Genomic DNA, 18,438 nt, shown 5'->3' on the forward strand with positions numbered 1-18,438 from the left:
AGACTAGATGTTCTAAGGAGGAGCCAGGGGAAGATGTAAAAGGCATCTGAGATTGCTGTATATCTCCACTAAGATGTAAGAAGCAGGCAGATTGATGACACTGAAAGGAGGCAAGCACCTATCAACTGGGACAAGATAGCTGTGATCAAGACCAACATGATAAAATAATAGACAAACTTAACATAAACAAGCACTTTGTCAAACTGCAATGATTACAGCATGACCACGTGAAACTCACTGATTCCAATGAAGAAAAACTACTATAAAAAGGTGATAGAAATGTAGCCGTGTTAGTCTGGTGTAGCTGAAACAAAAAACAGGACTATGTAGCACTTTAAAGACTAACAAGATGGTTTATTAGACATTTATCTCCCCCCCATCCCCCTTCTGTTCTGAAATTTGATTTGTCCTTTTCATGTGTGTTCATTTTTTAAAATTGTATCCTTTGGCATATATGGTTTTCTTCCCCTATTTGATCTGAGGAAGTGGGTCTGGCCCACAAAAGCTCATCACCTAATAAACCATCTTGTTAGTCTTTAAAGTGCTACATAGTCCTGTTTTTTGTTTCTACTATAAAAAGGGACTGTTTGCCATGAAACTTTGGGTACGTTCTGCCAAGACTAGAGCATCGTTTCAGACTGTGATCAATCTGGTTGGATACCAGGGAGACAAGGACCATGGATGGTAAATATAACATAGGTTGGTGAAACAGTGTATGTGTTTGTCTATACTGTATAAGCATATGCCAATTGCTTTACTATAGTATTCTTAATAAACATGGCATATTGCCTTTTCCCTTATAAAGATCCCGTGTGCTGCTTATAAGCATAACTAAGTTGACACAAGCAACCTTAACTCTGGCATTCCTTAAACTATGGAGTGACTAACTTATATATATATATATATATATGGATGGATGGGAGGGAGAGAGTAACCTAGCATCAAGATCACCTGTGAGCACAAGTTATTAATGTAATGGGGAGAAAACATATACATTAACAATACAGAATAATTAGAAAATAGATGGTTAAAAATATTACATACTAGTTATTGCGGTACCTATGTAATACATTTCAGTCAAGGTGTCTACTATTTGTTTGAGATTTCGGACACACCCCACTGCTAGTGCAACTAGCAACTCAAAGCCAGCATTAATAGTAGCTGGTGAACTACAGACTGGTATGGCTTGCTCAGCTGGCAGTTCTCCATTTCTCATGTATTGTAAATAAACATTGGAAGCTGGAAAGATGAAGTCATCTATCAATTCCTGAAAAACACAAAAGTTGTTACCTGTCACTAACTTTTCAACAGACAGGAAAGCTTTACAACATTGATTATAGAGATACCATTGAAAAGAATATAGGTAAACTAATATGTATTGAATTCTATAATAAACAGAAGGAGCCTAAAAAAATTGAAATGCTAGTTTTAATTTTTACAAAATATTCTACCTTCAAGTTAATTCTTTGGTTAATATCTAATTGTAAATCTCTACTCAATCTGGATCAGTGACAAATCTTCCTAAATTAACATATTGCCTTTGGAAAGCACTATTCTAGCTGTTGCTTTGTGTTCTCAACAAGAACTTCAAAGCTCAAGAGTTATCACCATAATCCCTTGGCATTGGAAAAAAATTAGAAAAGAGCAACAAAAATGATTAGGGGTTTGGAACAGATGCCATATGAAGTGAGATTAATAAGACTGGACTTTTTATCTTACAAAAGAGAAGACTAAAGGGGGAATAGAATAGAAATCTATAAAATCATGGCTGATGTGGAGAAAATAAATAAGGAAAAGTTATTTACTTGCTCCTATAATACAAGAACTCAGGGTCACAAATCAAATTAATAGGTAGAAGGTTTAAAACAAAAAAGGGAACTATTTCGTCACACAACACACAATCCTTGCCAGAGGACGTTGTCAAGGCTATGACTTTAATAGGGTTCAAAAAAGGTCTAGATAAACTCGAGGGCTATGTCTACATTGTGCTCTCTTGCGCATGAACATATGCAAATGAGGCACAGCGATGAATATTGCCACATCTCATTTGCATACTTAATGAGTATAAGCAGCAGAACGGCTCTTGCACAAGAAGGGGTTTTGGGGCAAGAAAGTCCAGTGCAGACTGCTCCTTCTTGCGCAAAAGCCCCCTGCGCAAAAAATGGCAGCTCATTAAGTATGCAAATGAGGCATGGCAATATTCATCGCCATGCCTCATTTGCATATGTTCTTGCGCAAGAGAGCGCAATGTAGATGTACCCATGGAGAATAGGTTCATCAATGGCTATTAGCCAGGAAGGGTAGGAGTGGCGACCCTAGTCTCTGTCAGAAGCTGGAAATGGGTATCAGGAAAGGGAACCCTTGCTTGCCTGTTCCATTCATGCCCCTTTGGGGTACCTGTCATTGGCCAATGTTGGAAGACAGGATACTGGGCTATATGGACTGTCTGACCCAATATGGCCATTCTTACGTTCTTCTATAATGCATTAAAAACACTTGATTAATCAAGTATTCAGACAATATGATGATGTGGTATAAAAAATTGAACACAAAAGAATATATTATCAAGAGATAATAGACGGAATTTGCGACAAGAAAGGAAAGAATCTTTGCACTCTACATCTCACTATGTATTATATGTCAAACTAACTTGTTGTCTCAGTTTCCCCAGCTTCAAAGCAAGGTAATAAGGCCCTACTTGAACTGAGGGAAGACTGTCAAAAAATTGTGACTGAATTGCAGACTAGCCATAGAAATTTGCAGAAAAATAATAACTGAACTGATTATTTGCAGTAATAAAGTCCATTACTATTTTTCTGCAAGTTCCCATTCTTGGCTTCCTCTGTTTGCCCTGTGCGTGGCATGATTCCTGCAGTCTAATATTGCAGAATCTGCATTTTTTGTGGTATCACAAGTTAAGTGGGGCTTTAGGTATAACATTATCTCACTGAGTTGCAACCAACAGTGGTCTGAAGATATAAAAGGCAATGTAAATGCTAAGTATTTTTAACAGTTTGACATGTTCATTGTTCTGTGAAAAGTTTAATACAAGTAGAACCATTTGTTTTACAAATAAAAAATATTTCATGAAATAAGGCACTTGTCTGATTCCAGTCTGTAAATGAGGAAGTTTCTCCAAATCTTTTTTACTGGTTTCAAAGTAACGATTTTCAAAATTAACATGTAATACACACTGTAACTTACTTTAATGAGATTAGCACCTCCCTTTTCACAACCAATATGATATTTCTTTTCAGGTGTTTGGAATGCCAATAACTCTTTTGTTACTCCAATATGGCCTTCTAAGATTGTCTCTTCAACACCTGTTTCTCCCGTTCTTTTCACTTCATCCTAACATTGTAAGAAACGTAAAAAGCCTTGAAATTACATATTTTTTTAAATTTATAACTAGATTGTTAGTATGACATGCTTGAAGACCAATTTCTATAATTCATCTGATAGTACAACTTACCCTAATCCTTTTAAGCCAGTCTATTTCATTATTAAGAAGAACTTCAGCATTGGGCACGTTAATATTACTGTTGTAAGCATAGTTAAGGAGGTGTCTTAATAAGGTGAAGTAGTCTCCTGAATGCTTCGCTCTTTCTCTTGCAGTACTCTGTAACACAAATATATGAATATATAAAAAATTTATAAATGCTTTTTTGTTTAGAGTGACTAAACCCAGACAATTTTCCTAAGCTGTGCACCATCTTAACAGAAAAATAAAATGAAAAGGTTTCATATTTAAAGAGATTAATAGTCATATGTAAAAAATGGAGGAACCACTTCACAAATATGAGCTAAAAACAAATTTATTAATAATTTATGAGTATTTATCTAATTTTCTCAGGAATAAACCATTTAAAAAAAAATTGCCATTAGCTTTTAAAATAGTTGCATTTTTAAAAATGCATTTTTAATATTTACATAGACTATTTTTATCCTAATCAAACTGTAATTATCCAATAACATACTGCAATATAAAATCTATAGTGGCATAATCAGATTTAAAAAGCCATAAAGTATGTTTAAAACATGTAAATTCAAGTGTATTTTTCATGGTAATAATCTACTCTATTGAAATTATTTTTATCCCTGTCATTTGTTATGAATCAAACCATATTAGAATAAATTAAAATGTTAATTTCAAATGCCTTACCCCTAACACTGTAAACAGCAGTGTAATAAAGAAAAGCAGAGGTCTCTGTCCCATACAACACCTGGTAGCCATTAAAAAGAATTGCTCTTGTGCCATCTGACGAACAGTTCTGAAAATAGTATAAAAACATATTTAATTTTCTCATAAAGAACAAATACAATTATAATGTGGGCAAAAATACCTATTGAAATAATGAAAAATTTGTTAAAAAGAGAAAAAAAACCTGCTATTGAAAATATATTTTAAAGCATACGATTAATTTTTACTTGGCAAACACACGGTAGGACAAACAGGCTGATTTCTCCAAGCCATCACACACACACAAATCTATATTCCTGTGAACAACTGTTATTACACTAAGGTCTTTCAGATAAAATAATTAAAGACATTTTTACAACAGATTTCCTTTTTGAACATGAGTAGCGCCTTTTCTTGAAAATACTGGTAGCAGTCTTATCCAAGAAGTTCCAGAAGGTTAGTCTATTTTCCACGCACTCTCATTCTCAATGACTATTTTCACAGCTGTATGGACTCATTAATTTTTTATTATAATATGTTATAATTTAATACCTTATTTAAATGTGCTAATATATACACAACAACCTTGTACAGGCCATCATACAAGGGACGGGGTTAGAACCGGAGAGAAGTCAGTCACAGGAAGGAAACTGGGTAATTTTTTTCCTATTCTTGAACTCTCTTTATTCCCCTGTATGGCAGGGAGGGAGGGGCGCCGCAACGGACGGGGGACGGACGAAGAGTGATAAGGAAAAGTTATTATGAATGGAGAAAAACAACAGAAGAAAAGGATTTCCCCTTCCCTACTGTAAGATGGATTTTGGGATCAGCTCTTGGAGCAACTTCCTGCTAAAAAGTCACTTCTGCTTGGGCATGACAAGCTTACAGAATTTAATGAAAAAGTGGTAATTTTAACAAGCTTTCCCCTGTTGTGGCAGACATCTTCTGCCCAGGAAGCCACTGTGCAATACAATCAGCAGGCTCAGATCACTTCTGGAATAGGGTCTCTCTGTAACTGAATATGCTTCAGTGATACGCTTAGTTCACTAGATACATAGACTGTGGACGCACTGTAGATCCACACATTTAAAGGTGAAAGGAAGAGAACAGGGATGTTTTCCTGAACTGATCAATTATATTGAAGTACCCTTTTATGTTTCTCCTCACAGTGGCATGTGCCATGCTTTTCCCTTCCTATGTGGAGCAAAATGAGGGAAACATATTTCCTGCAAAGTACGAAAAGTGAATATAGGTTACAAAAGATTCAAGAATCTAAATAGACATGAAAAATGCAGTAAATCTTTTATCTTTTAACAGCAGAGATTTGGTGATCACCATGTCTTTATTAAACAGAAATACCAAGTAACTGTATACTGCAGATTTGAATAGATGGGTTAACACAGATCCCCAAAATGAAAATATAATGATAACTGCTGGTTTGGCTACAAAAGTTACTCTAAAAATCTTAGAGGCTGATCAACATCAGACATGAATAAGCCTGAGTTGGAGACTGTTTTATATTAAGACATGGGGATGCAATCATTTTAAGTATATGGATAGGGCTTCATCCTATAAGAAATGTGTAAGAACTGAAACACTTCCTATTTCCTAGGACAGTTCTATTTTGACATCAGTGGAATAAATGGAAGGCTTGCAGCATCAGTTACTTAGAAGGAATACTATCATGTTTAAGAGTTGCTGTTCAACAGTCCTGGGGTAAGTGGCCCCGCCTGTCTGATTGACAGAATGGAGACTTAGGATAGCTCTACTTGGTCTGAGCACCAAACTTTCAATACCTATTTTGGGAAATGAGAGCAATAGATGTCTTACTCTCTTTTACTCATCTTTTGATGTCAACTGGCTAGTAGTGGGGGAGAGGAGGAAAGCATAGAAAAGCCAATCTGCAAATTTGGGAGCCTGTTTCCTAGTGAAGGTGACATTTGCCTTTGTATTACATCTAGGTCAGAGTTCTCACGGCAGTCCATTCAGGTGGTCTGCAGAGAATTCTCTTTAAGGTTCATACCTGGGCAGCTGCACGCACACACGCATGCAAAAAAGGGCCACCCACCTAAATAGTAGATTGCAGATTTGGCTCCACTAATTAAAGGACTGGGCCCTGGAGAAGATGCATCTTAAACGTTAGATGATGGTCTTGGAGGGAACAGAGGGTAGATGGAAGGAATTTGGGATATGCAGAGCTGCAACAGCCAGAGAAAGAGGCAACTTTCCACTACTCCAGGGCTGCAGCTGCCAAGGAAAGAATCTTTTTTGCCTAGTGTCAGCTCTGTGGCTGCTGTGGTGGTGGTGACCTACTACAGATATTAAAAATTGTGTGCTTTTATAAGGAGAACAAAAAATGTTCATTAAATGTTTTATCCAAAATGTTTTAGTTAGCTAGTGGTAGAAACATTTGGAAAGATCTTTAAGTGGTATGCCAAGACTAGCGATGTAAAAATATAACCCAGGCCTGCACAACATACGGCCCGCAGGCGCTCTCTGTGTGGCCCGTGCTGACTACGGGCAGCGCAGCCCCATCCCATCCGCAGGCTGGGAGGAGGAGTGGCGCGCCGCCGGGGAGGGGGAAGTGCAGCGATTCTCGCCACCAGGCTGCCTGCATGCAGCTCCGGCACAAGGAGGTGGGGCACGAGCCAGAGGGTGGGATGCTGGCAAATGCCAGGACATCAGCACGACATGGTATTGTGATGTCACGGCCGACGACTGCTGGATTAAAAAAAGGCTCCGGCAGCCCCGCAAACTGGAAGGCAAAAGCCAGGTAGGAGGGGAAAGGGGCTTGTGCTGAGGGGAGAGGGCCAGGTCAGGAGAAAGGGGAAGGCACCAAGGGGCAGGGAGACAAATGCAAATTGAGACACGCGTGGGTTTTGTTTTTTTTTTTGCTTGACAAAAATTTTTAGCTCGTGTGTTTGGTATTTTTTGGGAGAACATCCCTACTTGCGGCCCGCAGCTGTTTTCTTTGGAGTAATATGGCCCTTGCCACTTTCCGAGTTGTGCAGGCCTTATATAACCATTTAAATAGTTTAGCAATAAGCCTGGGCTGTTCACAGTAGGGAATGTTAATTTTAGATTATTCAACTAATCGAACAGTTGATGGAATTTCCATCAACTAATCAATTAGTTGATAAGGGCACCTCTGTCTTTGAAATGTAGCTAAAGCCCAACTAGCTCTTGCTACATTTCAAATGTGGAGGTACCACACGGAGCACGAGGCCAGCGGAGGACTTAAGTAGTCCCCTGCTGGCCCCATGTTCCCTGCTTTTGAAATGTACAAGAGCCCAGGGGACTCACAGCAGTCCCTCCATGCCCCCCTATTCCCTGCTTTTGAAATGTACAAGAGCTCCATGGGATTTTTGTACATTTAAAAAGCAAAGCGCAGGGGAGCATGGGATGAGTGGTTCCCCCCAGCACCATCCAAACTGCTCTTAAATATCTCCAGTAATGGAGATTCCATAATCCCCCTAGGCAATTTATTCCAGTGTTTAACCATCGTGACAGTTAGGAAGTTTTTCCTAATGTCCAACCTAAACCTAAACCTTGCTGCAATTTCAGAGGGGACATAATAGTTCTTTTCAAGTATCTAAAAGGGTGTTACAAGGATGAGGGAGAAAAATTGTTCTCTTTGGCCTCTGAGGATAGGACAAGAAGCAATGGGCTTAGTTCTAGTATTCTAGTCCACAATTCTAGATCAACTGTAGAATTAGATTCTAGATCAACTGCAAGTCAACTCCAGGACTTAACATTGAGAAATATACTGCACAGTATATTCACAATAGATGATTATGCAAATGACAAATGTGATTAAATGTTCATGCACAATACAAGAACTTACTAATTACTATTAAGACATGATTTGTCATTAAAAACTAAGAAGTGTCATTCATAACAGACACTACCCTAAATGTTAGTTCTTTTCATGGCTCCATTCAATATCAAATGCTAGCCACAGATTAAATCAGAATGGCCAAACCTTGAAACTCTAACACCTGAAGTATGAGTCATGGAGACATTCTTTCCCCCCTCTCTGAACCACAACCTCTTTCATGTTCCTCTTACCAGACTGAGGAGAGGGAATAAGGAGAGCACAGAACCTCTACCATGCAGGGGGGTGGAGAGGTAGGCATTTGACCAGCAGGGAGGAGGGTCTTGGAGCTTCAGCCCTGTAGAGTATGCCTGATGCAGCTTGAGGCTTCAGCAAGTGTGGGACTGAAATGCCTAGTCCTGACAGGGGCCTACCAAGAGGCTGAAGCCCTGACCTTTGGTAAATGTGCCCCAGTTCTTGACATTCTGAAGACTGTCATATGAAACTGAGTCAGTAAGTTTGGCCACCCCTGGATTGAATCATACAGTGGAAGGAAATCTAATGCAAAAAGGTCTATTGAATGCTCATGTAAAAGGCAACATAGTGAAAGGGTGCTAAATGTAATCCACGACAGACTGCCAGTTCTCATATTTAAAAACCCCCTAAAAGTATATAACTGCAGATCACATATTTCTTGCCTCATCATGTTAAATTGTAAAATGGAAATAAATAGAAATAAGGTTTCTTCTCATTTAGCAGACGGCATCTTGAAAAAAACAGCTGAAAGAGGATGCAGAAATCTATTTGTGAAAAACTACTTATAGATACTATGACAAATAGAATACTGCTGGAAAGTCATAATAAATTAAACACAATAGTAATATTGTTGGAAAAAAATAGAAAACCAACACTGACATTCCATGAAGAAGATTTTATAGTACAATATTTTTTTTAAATAAACTACGTTAAATTTAATAGCTATGAGAGTTAACCTAGCAAACCGTTTAGTAATAGGCAACTTATGAAACAGTATTTAACACACACTGCAGATGATTATCCTTAAAGGGAACCTTCTCTCAACAGTCCTGACTTGCAGCATAAATACTGCATGACACAGTAGATAAGGACAAGGATGACCTAAACATGAATGACGGGACCTCACCTACATCAATTTAATGGCAGAGGAATGGACATTTTGCTTCATCTACACTTGACTGTCTTTCCACCCCTGCAGGAAAACTGAAATTTCTGCACACCCACACACCCCCTACATACACACACAGCCTAATGAGATTAAAATATTGATGGATCTATCTATGCACTGTTCCATTTCCCAGTAAGTGCAACATAATTCTAGATCATTTACATATGAAGTGTGAAACCCACTTCCTGGAATTCAGATCACGTAACTATTTATCTCTGTAAAGGAAAATGTTACTATTAAACCAAATGCTAATGTCAGAATTTTGAATGACCTTACATTAAACTGCTCCAGAGATCCCGCATTATTTAAGCTTGCAGAGTCAGGACTGCCCACCTTTTTATGAAAAAAAGTCTTCCAACATGGCATCAGAAGTTCAAGTACAGGTGAACAATCAACAACTTTACATAGATCTCTGCTGCAACCACCCCCTAATTTTGATATTTAATGTACACACACTTCGAAGAAAAAAGCCTCCCTTATTTTATATTAAAGAAAGACTAATTTAAAATACAGGTGATTAGTAAAAAATATGTAGGGTTATTAAAATGGTTATTAAAAATAAAAGTTAAGCATATTTGTTTGGATTTTTTACTACAAGCTATGAAATCTAACATGTAAATTGGGTGTGGATCTCAAACTTCTATGAAGCTGCTAATGCAATAGTCAGTTTGACAAAATATTAGCAACCTTGTTAATTGCAGCGTATGATAATGCACAAAGATTTAATTATATGGTTAAACAAGACTACTACAACCCGCAGACTGTAACACAATACTGTGGAATGATATTTACCATTTTGCTGTGACTCATACTCAAAATATTCCTGGACAAAATACCCTGGGGAAGGGGTCTATTAATGTTCTTCATGTCACGTTTTTCTGTTCTGTTCAGGATTCACAGAATTCATTTGCAATAAATGATTTTAGAAGTTGAAAAACAGCATCTTAAAACACACTGTGTGTCAGTTGCTTTCACACCCCACACACTGGCATTTTTGAAGGCTTTCAAGCAAACAGAGATGATGTCCTTACTTCAAGTCAATGTCAAGTATTATTCTCTGGTATTAAGCCTCTCAACTAACCTCAAAACTTGACACCTGAAGCTCACGCGCCTTGTGGCTATTCTCAGCTCATATATACCCAGTGATTTTTTTTTGTAACAAAAAAGGTGCCGGTATTCTGGGGCAAACTTGTGAGGAAAAAAGAAAAAAAAGAAAAACTGCGCTGGGGCCAAATGTGGTCACGGCCCCTTTAAGAGTCACAGCACCACATTGGGAGCAGAGAAAAAAAAGGTTGCGTGGCCCAAGCAGGCATCCATTAGGAGCCAAGCCACCCCAGGAAAAAGGGTGCCGGTATGCGCAGGAGAATTCCCATTTCCTTTCTGCTGGCTGAGAAAATAGGTGACAGTACTCCATTCCAGGCAGTACCATCACAAAAAAAGCACTGTATATACCTAAATTCAGTAGTCCTGGTACCCATGCTCAGTCTTTAAATCACTTATTTTAGGTAACATTCATTCTGGCTGATGTGGATTGCTATATTAAGAGGTAACCACTTCACAAGTGTTTCTCGACAGATAAAGTATTTGATAGAAGTGTTGGGAAAACATGTTTTTCTGTATGTTGGCATAAAAATATGTTCTATTTTGAAGAAAAAGTTTGGGAAGTTAATCACAGAACTGTATACAGAGTAGTGTAGAAAGCTTTACAGCTTGTCACGTCTAAAAGGAAAAGAAAAATCAAACACTAGGTGTGAAATCCTAATTAATCCTAATGCAAGTCAATTTCAAATTTGCATTGACTTCAATAAGTCTAGGCTTTAATTCAGATAACTAAAATACAACAGGATGGGCAATCATGACTTAACTCACATTTACACCTATTGCTGACCTTTTAAAAAATGAATCAAAACGCCAGATGTTATACTCATGGAAAGCACTGACAACCCTGAACTAATAAGTCTTCAATAAAATAGTTCTCTGGAAAATGTTATTTTAGTAACCCTCTGCTTTTAATGACAATCAAAATGCTGACACCCAGAAGTCTTTCCAAACCAACAACACACTTGCATTTATATTTTACATTATAATTCTGATTCATGGCTAATGAAAATTCTTTTTGAACAATTAAAATATACCTGAGAAGCACAATGTTAAAAATTTTAACTACATTCCAAGTTTTAAACTTAGTAAAGACTCCCCCAGATTCACTAGCTAGAAAAACTTGTACACATTTTCAGATACAGCAATGATTTTGCAGGTAAACTGGTGTAACATTTTTGTGTATTAATCCATGTACCGAAGAGACATTTCATAATCTGATTAATATTTTAAAGGATGGTATGAACATTGAATAAAATATTATTTTTCATGGGAATGAAGATTTAATTTAAGACCACATTACAATTCAATTCTGGCTTAAAATGTTTTGTAAATGATAACGCTTTGCGCCTCTACATTCATGTAACAGGAGAAAATGAACCTATTATAAAGTTGTATCCTACTGAAATTACTTAAACAAGGTAACAAAAGAGACTTTCAGTTGGACGTTTATTTATGCATTAACTGTTGTCACTCTTACCAGTAAAAGGAAAATATTAGTAGTTGTGAACAAAGGAGTATAAGTGAAAATGTGACTACACTAGTGTTACTTAGCACAGGATCACATTATCAACAAAATGTGGCCAGATACTCTCTGTAGGAATCCTCAAACACTTATGACCATTTTCTGGTTTAACGGACTTGAAATCAGCAGCACAATTTTGAGTTGTGTTAAATTTATCACAGCCTGTCAAAAATTAACACAAAGCAAATTAACTGTGATAACTTTTAGTATTTCTGTATAAAATAAAAAATGTTGATTAAAGATAAATTCCTTCAATGTCTACCTTGTGATTTAGACTAATTTGTACAGTGTTTTGAAGAGGTAAAGTGCTATATAAGAGCTAATTATTTTAAATCACTTACTTGCTGTGACAGTGCAAGAGCAAGTCAATGATAAATGTCTGCCATGCCTTTTCTTTACTAAGTGCATCCAATGCTGTTGGAATCAAAGCAAAACACAAGGTCATCACCTCCAAAGCTTCACAGCAAACTTGTTCATCTTCCATGTCTGGCTCATTGCCTGCATTTGTCTGTAAAGTGAATCAAATGAGTAGCATGAATGAATATGGTAAAGCGGAACAAATCTGCATGGCATGTAGCTGTACACTTAAAATATAAGGGGTATCAAGAGTTTGTGTACCAATGCCCATCTAAATCTACAATGCAAGCTATCATATACACTGATTAAATCTTCTTTTCCCCATATTATTTCACTCACCTGCTGTAATTTGAGACAAGATGCATGTTCTGTGTGGCAGGAAATGTCTTACTATATATCTTCATACCATTTAGGAAAGTGGAGTGCTGACTTGTATTAACACTAGCACCACCCAAACAACTAATACATAATAGTTTCTTACTCTAGTATATATATTTAGATCTTAGTTATAACTGTTTAGTTAGCTTTTCTACCACATTAACATTTGTAACTTCTTAAATACAATATACATCCATCTCTTTCACCCCCCTTTTCCCACATTGGTATGCCTTAACACTACTTCACCCTCCTATTCTTCTCAATACTACTTTTCAAACTAAGAGATGAGGCTATAAACCGTGTAACACATTATAAGATGTGTAGTTATGCTAGATTAGTAAAAGCAAAGCTAAAAAAACCCCAGGTATACAACTCAAATCCTCTCCAGCATAAAAGACAGTTCACCTTGTCAACACACAATAGTCATTCCTGCTAAAGAGATAAGAAAGCAAACAGCTTTGACAAATTTTGTTTCTTTTGGGGGGAACCCTAATAACTGCTGACGACTCTAGGCACCCTAGCACACAGATACAATTCAAATCTCAGAAGCATTAAAATGATCAATTCAGAGAAGCTCAGTTAGCCACTTAAAAATGAAAAAGCATATTCTCAGTCTTCTTCAAAAATCCTGTGACTACACAGTCCCCCATTTAGAGTGAGCATATGCACACAATATTTTGGCACATGTATTAAAATATTAATAATTCAATGTCAAGACTGCAAAATTAAGCACTCAAGGACCCAGGGAAGATACTAGAGGGTACGACCGTTCCCCTCCTCCCCCGCTCCCCAAGCAGCTGCACCACTAGACACCTTAGACATGAGCTTCACTAATTCCCCCCAGGTAAGGGACTAGATTAATAGACACAGGCAATAGAGATGATATCAGCTGTAGCAAAACAGGCTGCACAGCTGCTCCTTTGCATCCCAAAGCCAGATACTGTAGGGTCCTCCCAGGCACAAAGCCTTTAGTGACCACATGAACTCCAACCTGTGGGATAGGATGCTCAGCAGCATATTTCAGAGTATTCATGGATGGCCAAAGTCCCTGGAAGTCCCTATGCACGCTTGAAGACATCCTCACCATGTTTTTACATGACCCAGAAGAACCTTACAAACTGTGCAGAAGGAGGAAAGATGAATATTGGGTGCAAGCTTGAGTTAAAGCACAGACATCAGTTTTGCGGAAGAACTGAGGTGGAAAAAAGAAGAAGCTAGTTGCTAGAAGTTACTATAACTGTATGGGTACGTCTACACTACAGCGATATTTTGAAATATCTTATTTCAAAATAGCTTATTTCAAACTAACGTGTCTACACCCAATGCATTTCGAAATAGCATTTTGCTATTTCGAAATATCGTGGACGCGTTGCTGCGAGCCTGGCTGCACTTTCTGCATGCTGCCATCTTGGAGGGCCATCAGGAGGCTGTCAGTATCCAGGAGAGAGCTTCCACCCTGAGGAGCACTAAGAGCCTCCCTGGTCTGCCCCACCGGGGGCTTGTGCCTCATTCCTCCCGCACATCCTTCCACTTACCCTTCCCTATCCCCCCCTTCCTGATGTCAAATAAAATACATGTATTTTCATGAACACAAACTCTCTTTATTTAACAAAACTGGGGGGTGAGGGTAGGGGTGGGGAATTAAACTCTGGTGAGACTGGGGAAAGGAGGCGGGAGAGGAGAGAAGAGACGGTGGGAGGGGGAAGCAAGGGGAAGAAGGAGGGGGGAAGCTCAGGGTTGGGCGTCTCACCGGACCAACTTGATTTTCTTGCAAACCTGCTCTTGGGTTCGCATGTGGCCTTTCGTGGCCAGGCTGGAAGCTATCCTGCCATAGATGGCCGCATTCCTCTGTCTAGTGCGGAGATCATGGATGTTGGGGACATCCCCCCCAAACCTGAATAATGTCCATGATCTCCACTCTGGACCAGGAAGGTGCCCGCCTTCTCCGGGCTCTGGCAGGCTCCTGGGAGCTGGCAGACTGCTCCTGGAGAGCAATGGAGGGCTGGCTGCCAGTGGCTTGCTGGCTCATGTTTTGGGGCCACTGGGTCAGGGGCAGTGACTGCTGACTCCGGGCTGGCAGGCTTGGAGCTGACACAGGCACTGTGGCCAGAGTCAACCCCTTTAAGGGCTCAGGGGAGGGAAAGAAGTGTTCTTGGTTGAAGCTGGAGTGGCCACCAGGGCACCGTGGGAAGGCTGGAGGCCCCTATTTCAAAATAAGTGTCTATACAGCACTTATTTCGAAACAGCAATTTTGAAATTGGCATTATTCCTCGTAGAATGAGGTTTACCAATTTCAAAATAAGCCCTCAGCTATTTCGATTTAATTCTGAAATAGCGGTTTGGCTGTGTAGACGCTAGGATAATTATTTTGAAATAATGGCTGTTATTTAAAATAACTTTATTGTCTAGACATACCCTATGTTACTACTAGTTGCTCACATTGTTTTTTCTTTAATAGGAAAGTTTCCAATGAAGTGCAAATGTGAAATTTAAAGATTTGTAAACAGTAAAGATAGCTTCCCCAATTATCACCCTCATGTCATTATCTCACAGAAACGAACCTTCCCCCTTCACTCCCACTCTGTTCTAAAATTTGATTTGTCAATTTCACATGTGTTCATTTTTTTGATTGTATCACTTTGGTATATACATGGTTGTGCCGATTTTCTTCCACATATTGATCTGAGGAATTGGGTCTGGCCCACGAAAGCTCATCACCTAATAAACCATCTTGTTAGTCTTTAAAGTGCTACATAGTTCTGTCTTTTGTAAACAGTAATGTACTTCAAACATAGCAGAGTTGTCATCCTGCATTGCTTTAGAAAGTTCTGACGAGTTGATCTGTGATTCTAAAATGCTTTGACTGAGAAATTCCTAATAGTGCTTTCTTAAAACCACAATAGAGTTTTCTTCAGGTCAAGTAAGCCAAATCTGTATGATCTTTTGACCATTTTTGAGATGTGTAATTTTCTGACTGCACTACAGGAGCCTCCCCATCCTCTCTCACGTAACTAATAAATGGCTAATCTGGTTTTGCTAAAGCTTCTGCAAGTATGCAAGCACAGTGAAAATGGCAGAAGGAGAGGACAAAGCAAAAGAAAGTGTGCCTTAGAGCTCATCCACAGGTAGCAGGGATGTGATTTCTAAAGCATACTAGTGTGTGGCACATTAATTCATCCATGCTGGGGTTCTCAAAATGCAAACCGGGACCCCATTTTATGGGGTTGCCAAGGCTGGTGTTTGGGCTTCAGCCCCAGACAGCTAGACTAAGGTTTTATACCCCCCCCGCCCCGATCAGAAGCCCTTGGGCTTCAGCTTTGGCACTCAGCCCAGGGCAATGAGACCATGGGCGGGCGCAGGCTCCAGTCCTTTTCCTGGAGTTGTCTAATAATTTTTGTCAGAAGTGGGTTACGGTGCAATGAAGTCTGAGAACCACTGGTCCATGTAGACCCTGCATTGATGTTCTCTAATAAACCTTCAGTGCACACTAACAGGATCTACACCAGGGGTCTCCAAACTTTTTAAGCATGAGATCACTTTTTTAGTTTAAGTGCAATCCACAATCTACCTCAAACCCAAACATCCTTGCTCCGCTTCCTTTCAGCACCTTCTCTGCTGCCCTGCCCCATCTCACTCAATCCTCCCTCCCTCCCTCTCCTATCCTCGCTCACATTTTTCAGGCTGGGGGAAGAGGGTTGTGGTGTGAGGGGGGGATGCGGTCTCTGATCTTGGGCTAAATGATTTGGAGCATGGAGGGGTTCTGAGCTGAGCCTGAGGCAGGGAGTAGACGTGCTGGAGAAGGTTCATGGTGCAGGCTCTGGGAGGGAGTTTGGGTAAAGGGAAGCTCAGGGCTAGAGCAGGGATTTAAGTTGCAGGAAGGGTTCAGGACTGGGGCCAGCATTTGGAATGCAGGCTTCAGTTGGGCACCGCTTACCACAGTTGGCTTCTGGGTGGTTGGCTTCTGGGTGGTGGTGAAGCGAGCTAAGGCAGACTCATCCTTACCCTGGCCCTGCACCACCTCCAAAAGAAGCCACTGAACTCCCCCCATCCCTGCCCCACCTCTACTCTGTGGAGATGGGGTACAGGGTAAGGGGATGGACACCATGATATCAGCACCCCCCTCTTCTTCTTCTCATGCCCTACACAGTAAGCAGGAGGCTCTGGGGGGTGGGGGCAGCTCCAAAGCAGAGGACAGGAGCAGCACAGCAGTGCTGATAAGGGCAGATGAAGTACCAGAAGTTGATAGCCTCCTGGCCAAACCTGTCAGAGGTTCCAAGATCTACCAGTAGATACTGATCTATTGGCTGGAGACCACTGATCTACACAAAATAGTGTGCAATGCATTCATGAACTGGTAAGTCAGGCTATGCCAATTTGTCTTCTTTGGGTGGCAATCAACAAAGAAAAGATTTATCATCACTGTCTGATGTTGCACCCCCCCCCCCAATTTTTTTATGGAAATATTGCTAAGTGAAAGCCATTATTAATGGTACTTAAGGAATTTAATAGCCCAGTGCAAGGGATGTTCAATATCGGTTAAGTGACTAGTCGATTAACCTCATAGATTCTTATCCATTACTTGACTATTCCATAGTACCCAGGGGCAGGGCTGGCAGCTAGTGCGCTCTATATCAAAGGCAACATAATGGGGTGTCAGATGGGAGCTGGTCCGCAACTGAAACCAGTTTAAAAACCAGCTCCCTGTCATGGACTGTCTGCCTGCTGCCTTTGATACAGCAGCACGGGGTGGCAGTAGCCCCTGTCTGGGGACGGAGGACTCTCAGATCTGGCGTGATCCAGAACTGTGCCAGGCTGCATGCCTGCCTGGATCCTAATACACTTTAAATGGAGGCCACAATGGGGGTACCGTCTTTTAGCAAATATGACCCACGGGTTATATTCGTTTTTACAAACCCCGCCCCCTCCGTGGGCTATACTCATGCATGGGGTATATAGGGGGTTTTTTTACTCAATGGAAGAGGATCCCCTCTCCCCCACCCTTTCACTACCTTTGCCAGGCTGGGGTTAGGTTCCCAGCCTGCGACTGAACAATGTGGGGAAACTTACAAGGGGTGCAGCAGCCGGGAACACTCCGGAGCCAGGGCAGAAGCATCCCCAGCAGAGGCGCAAGACAGGAGGCTCCCAGCCTGGGCTGACAAAGGGAAGGAGCCCGGAGCAAGTTGCTCAGCAGCCAGCAGCAGCAGGAGTCTGCAGGCAGCCACAGCTCACAGGAGCGGGCTGGGGTATGGTGCTTGTTGCTCGTTGCTCCTGCGCGATCCAGCCGGGCGCCCTTCCCTGCCTACAGCCGCCACACGCCGGACCCACTGCGCGCTCGTTTGTTGCTCCCGGGCCGGTGCTTGCCCCACCGCCCCGAACCATGCCCCGGGCCCAGGAGAAACAAGCGACCGCACAGAGGGTGTGGCGGCGGCTGCAGGCAGGGAAGGGCACCCGGCTAGATCGCGCAGGAGCAATGAGCAACAAGCAGCATGCCCCGGCCCCGCTCCTGTGAGCCATGGCCACCTGCTGCTGCTGGTCACTGAGCCCCCAACACTTGCTCCGGGCTCCTTCCCTTTGTCAGCCCGGGCTGGGAGCCTCCTGCCTTGCGCCTCTGCTGAGGATGCCTCTGCCCTGGCTCTGGAGCATTCCCAGCTGCGTCCCTTGTAAGTTTCCTCGCATTGTTCAGTTGCGGGCTGAGAGCCTAACCCCCCGCACCGTAAATTTACCCCCGGCACAATCTTGTATACCCCACAGGTTATACTTGTGCGCGGGGTACACAGACTTTTTTAATGAAATAGCAAATACCGCGGGGTATATTCGAGTGCAGGTTATATTTTGGTGCGGGGTATATTCGTTAAAATATGGTAGGTCCTGGATCCAACATG

The 18,438-nt window shown here is 40.9% G+C and overlaps 1 protein-coding gene across 4 annotated transcripts in view; it reads right to left on the bottom strand.

Moving 5' to 3' along the window:
* The window catches only part of USP9X (ubiquitin specific peptidase 9 X-linked), a 282,963-nt gene that overhangs the window by 53,084 nt on the left and 211,441 nt on the right, over positions 1-18,438 (bottom strand). For all 4 annotated transcript variants that reach the window (XM_075913065.1, XM_014578958.3, XM_025190080.2 and 1 more), the window contains 5 exons: positions 12,163-12,329; positions 4,163-4,271; positions 3,473-3,619; positions 3,205-3,351; positions 1,045-1,267 (listed from right to left, as the gene is read on the bottom strand). In XM_075913065.1, coding sequence (XP_075769180.1) covers positions 1,045-1,267; positions 3,205-3,351; positions 3,473-3,619; positions 4,163-4,271; positions 12,163-12,329 — 793 coding nt within the window. The remainder of the gene's footprint in view (positions 1-1,044; positions 1,268-3,204; positions 3,352-3,472; positions 3,620-4,162; positions 4,272-12,162; positions 12,330-18,438) is intronic.

Source organism: Pelodiscus sinensis, chromosome 1 (genome assembly GCF_049634645.1).
Source record: "Pelodiscus sinensis isolate JC-2024 chromosome 1, ASM4963464v1, whole genome shotgun sequence".
In the NCBI taxonomy this organism is placed as follows: domain Eukaryota; kingdom Metazoa; phylum Chordata; order Testudines; family Trionychidae; genus Pelodiscus; species Pelodiscus sinensis.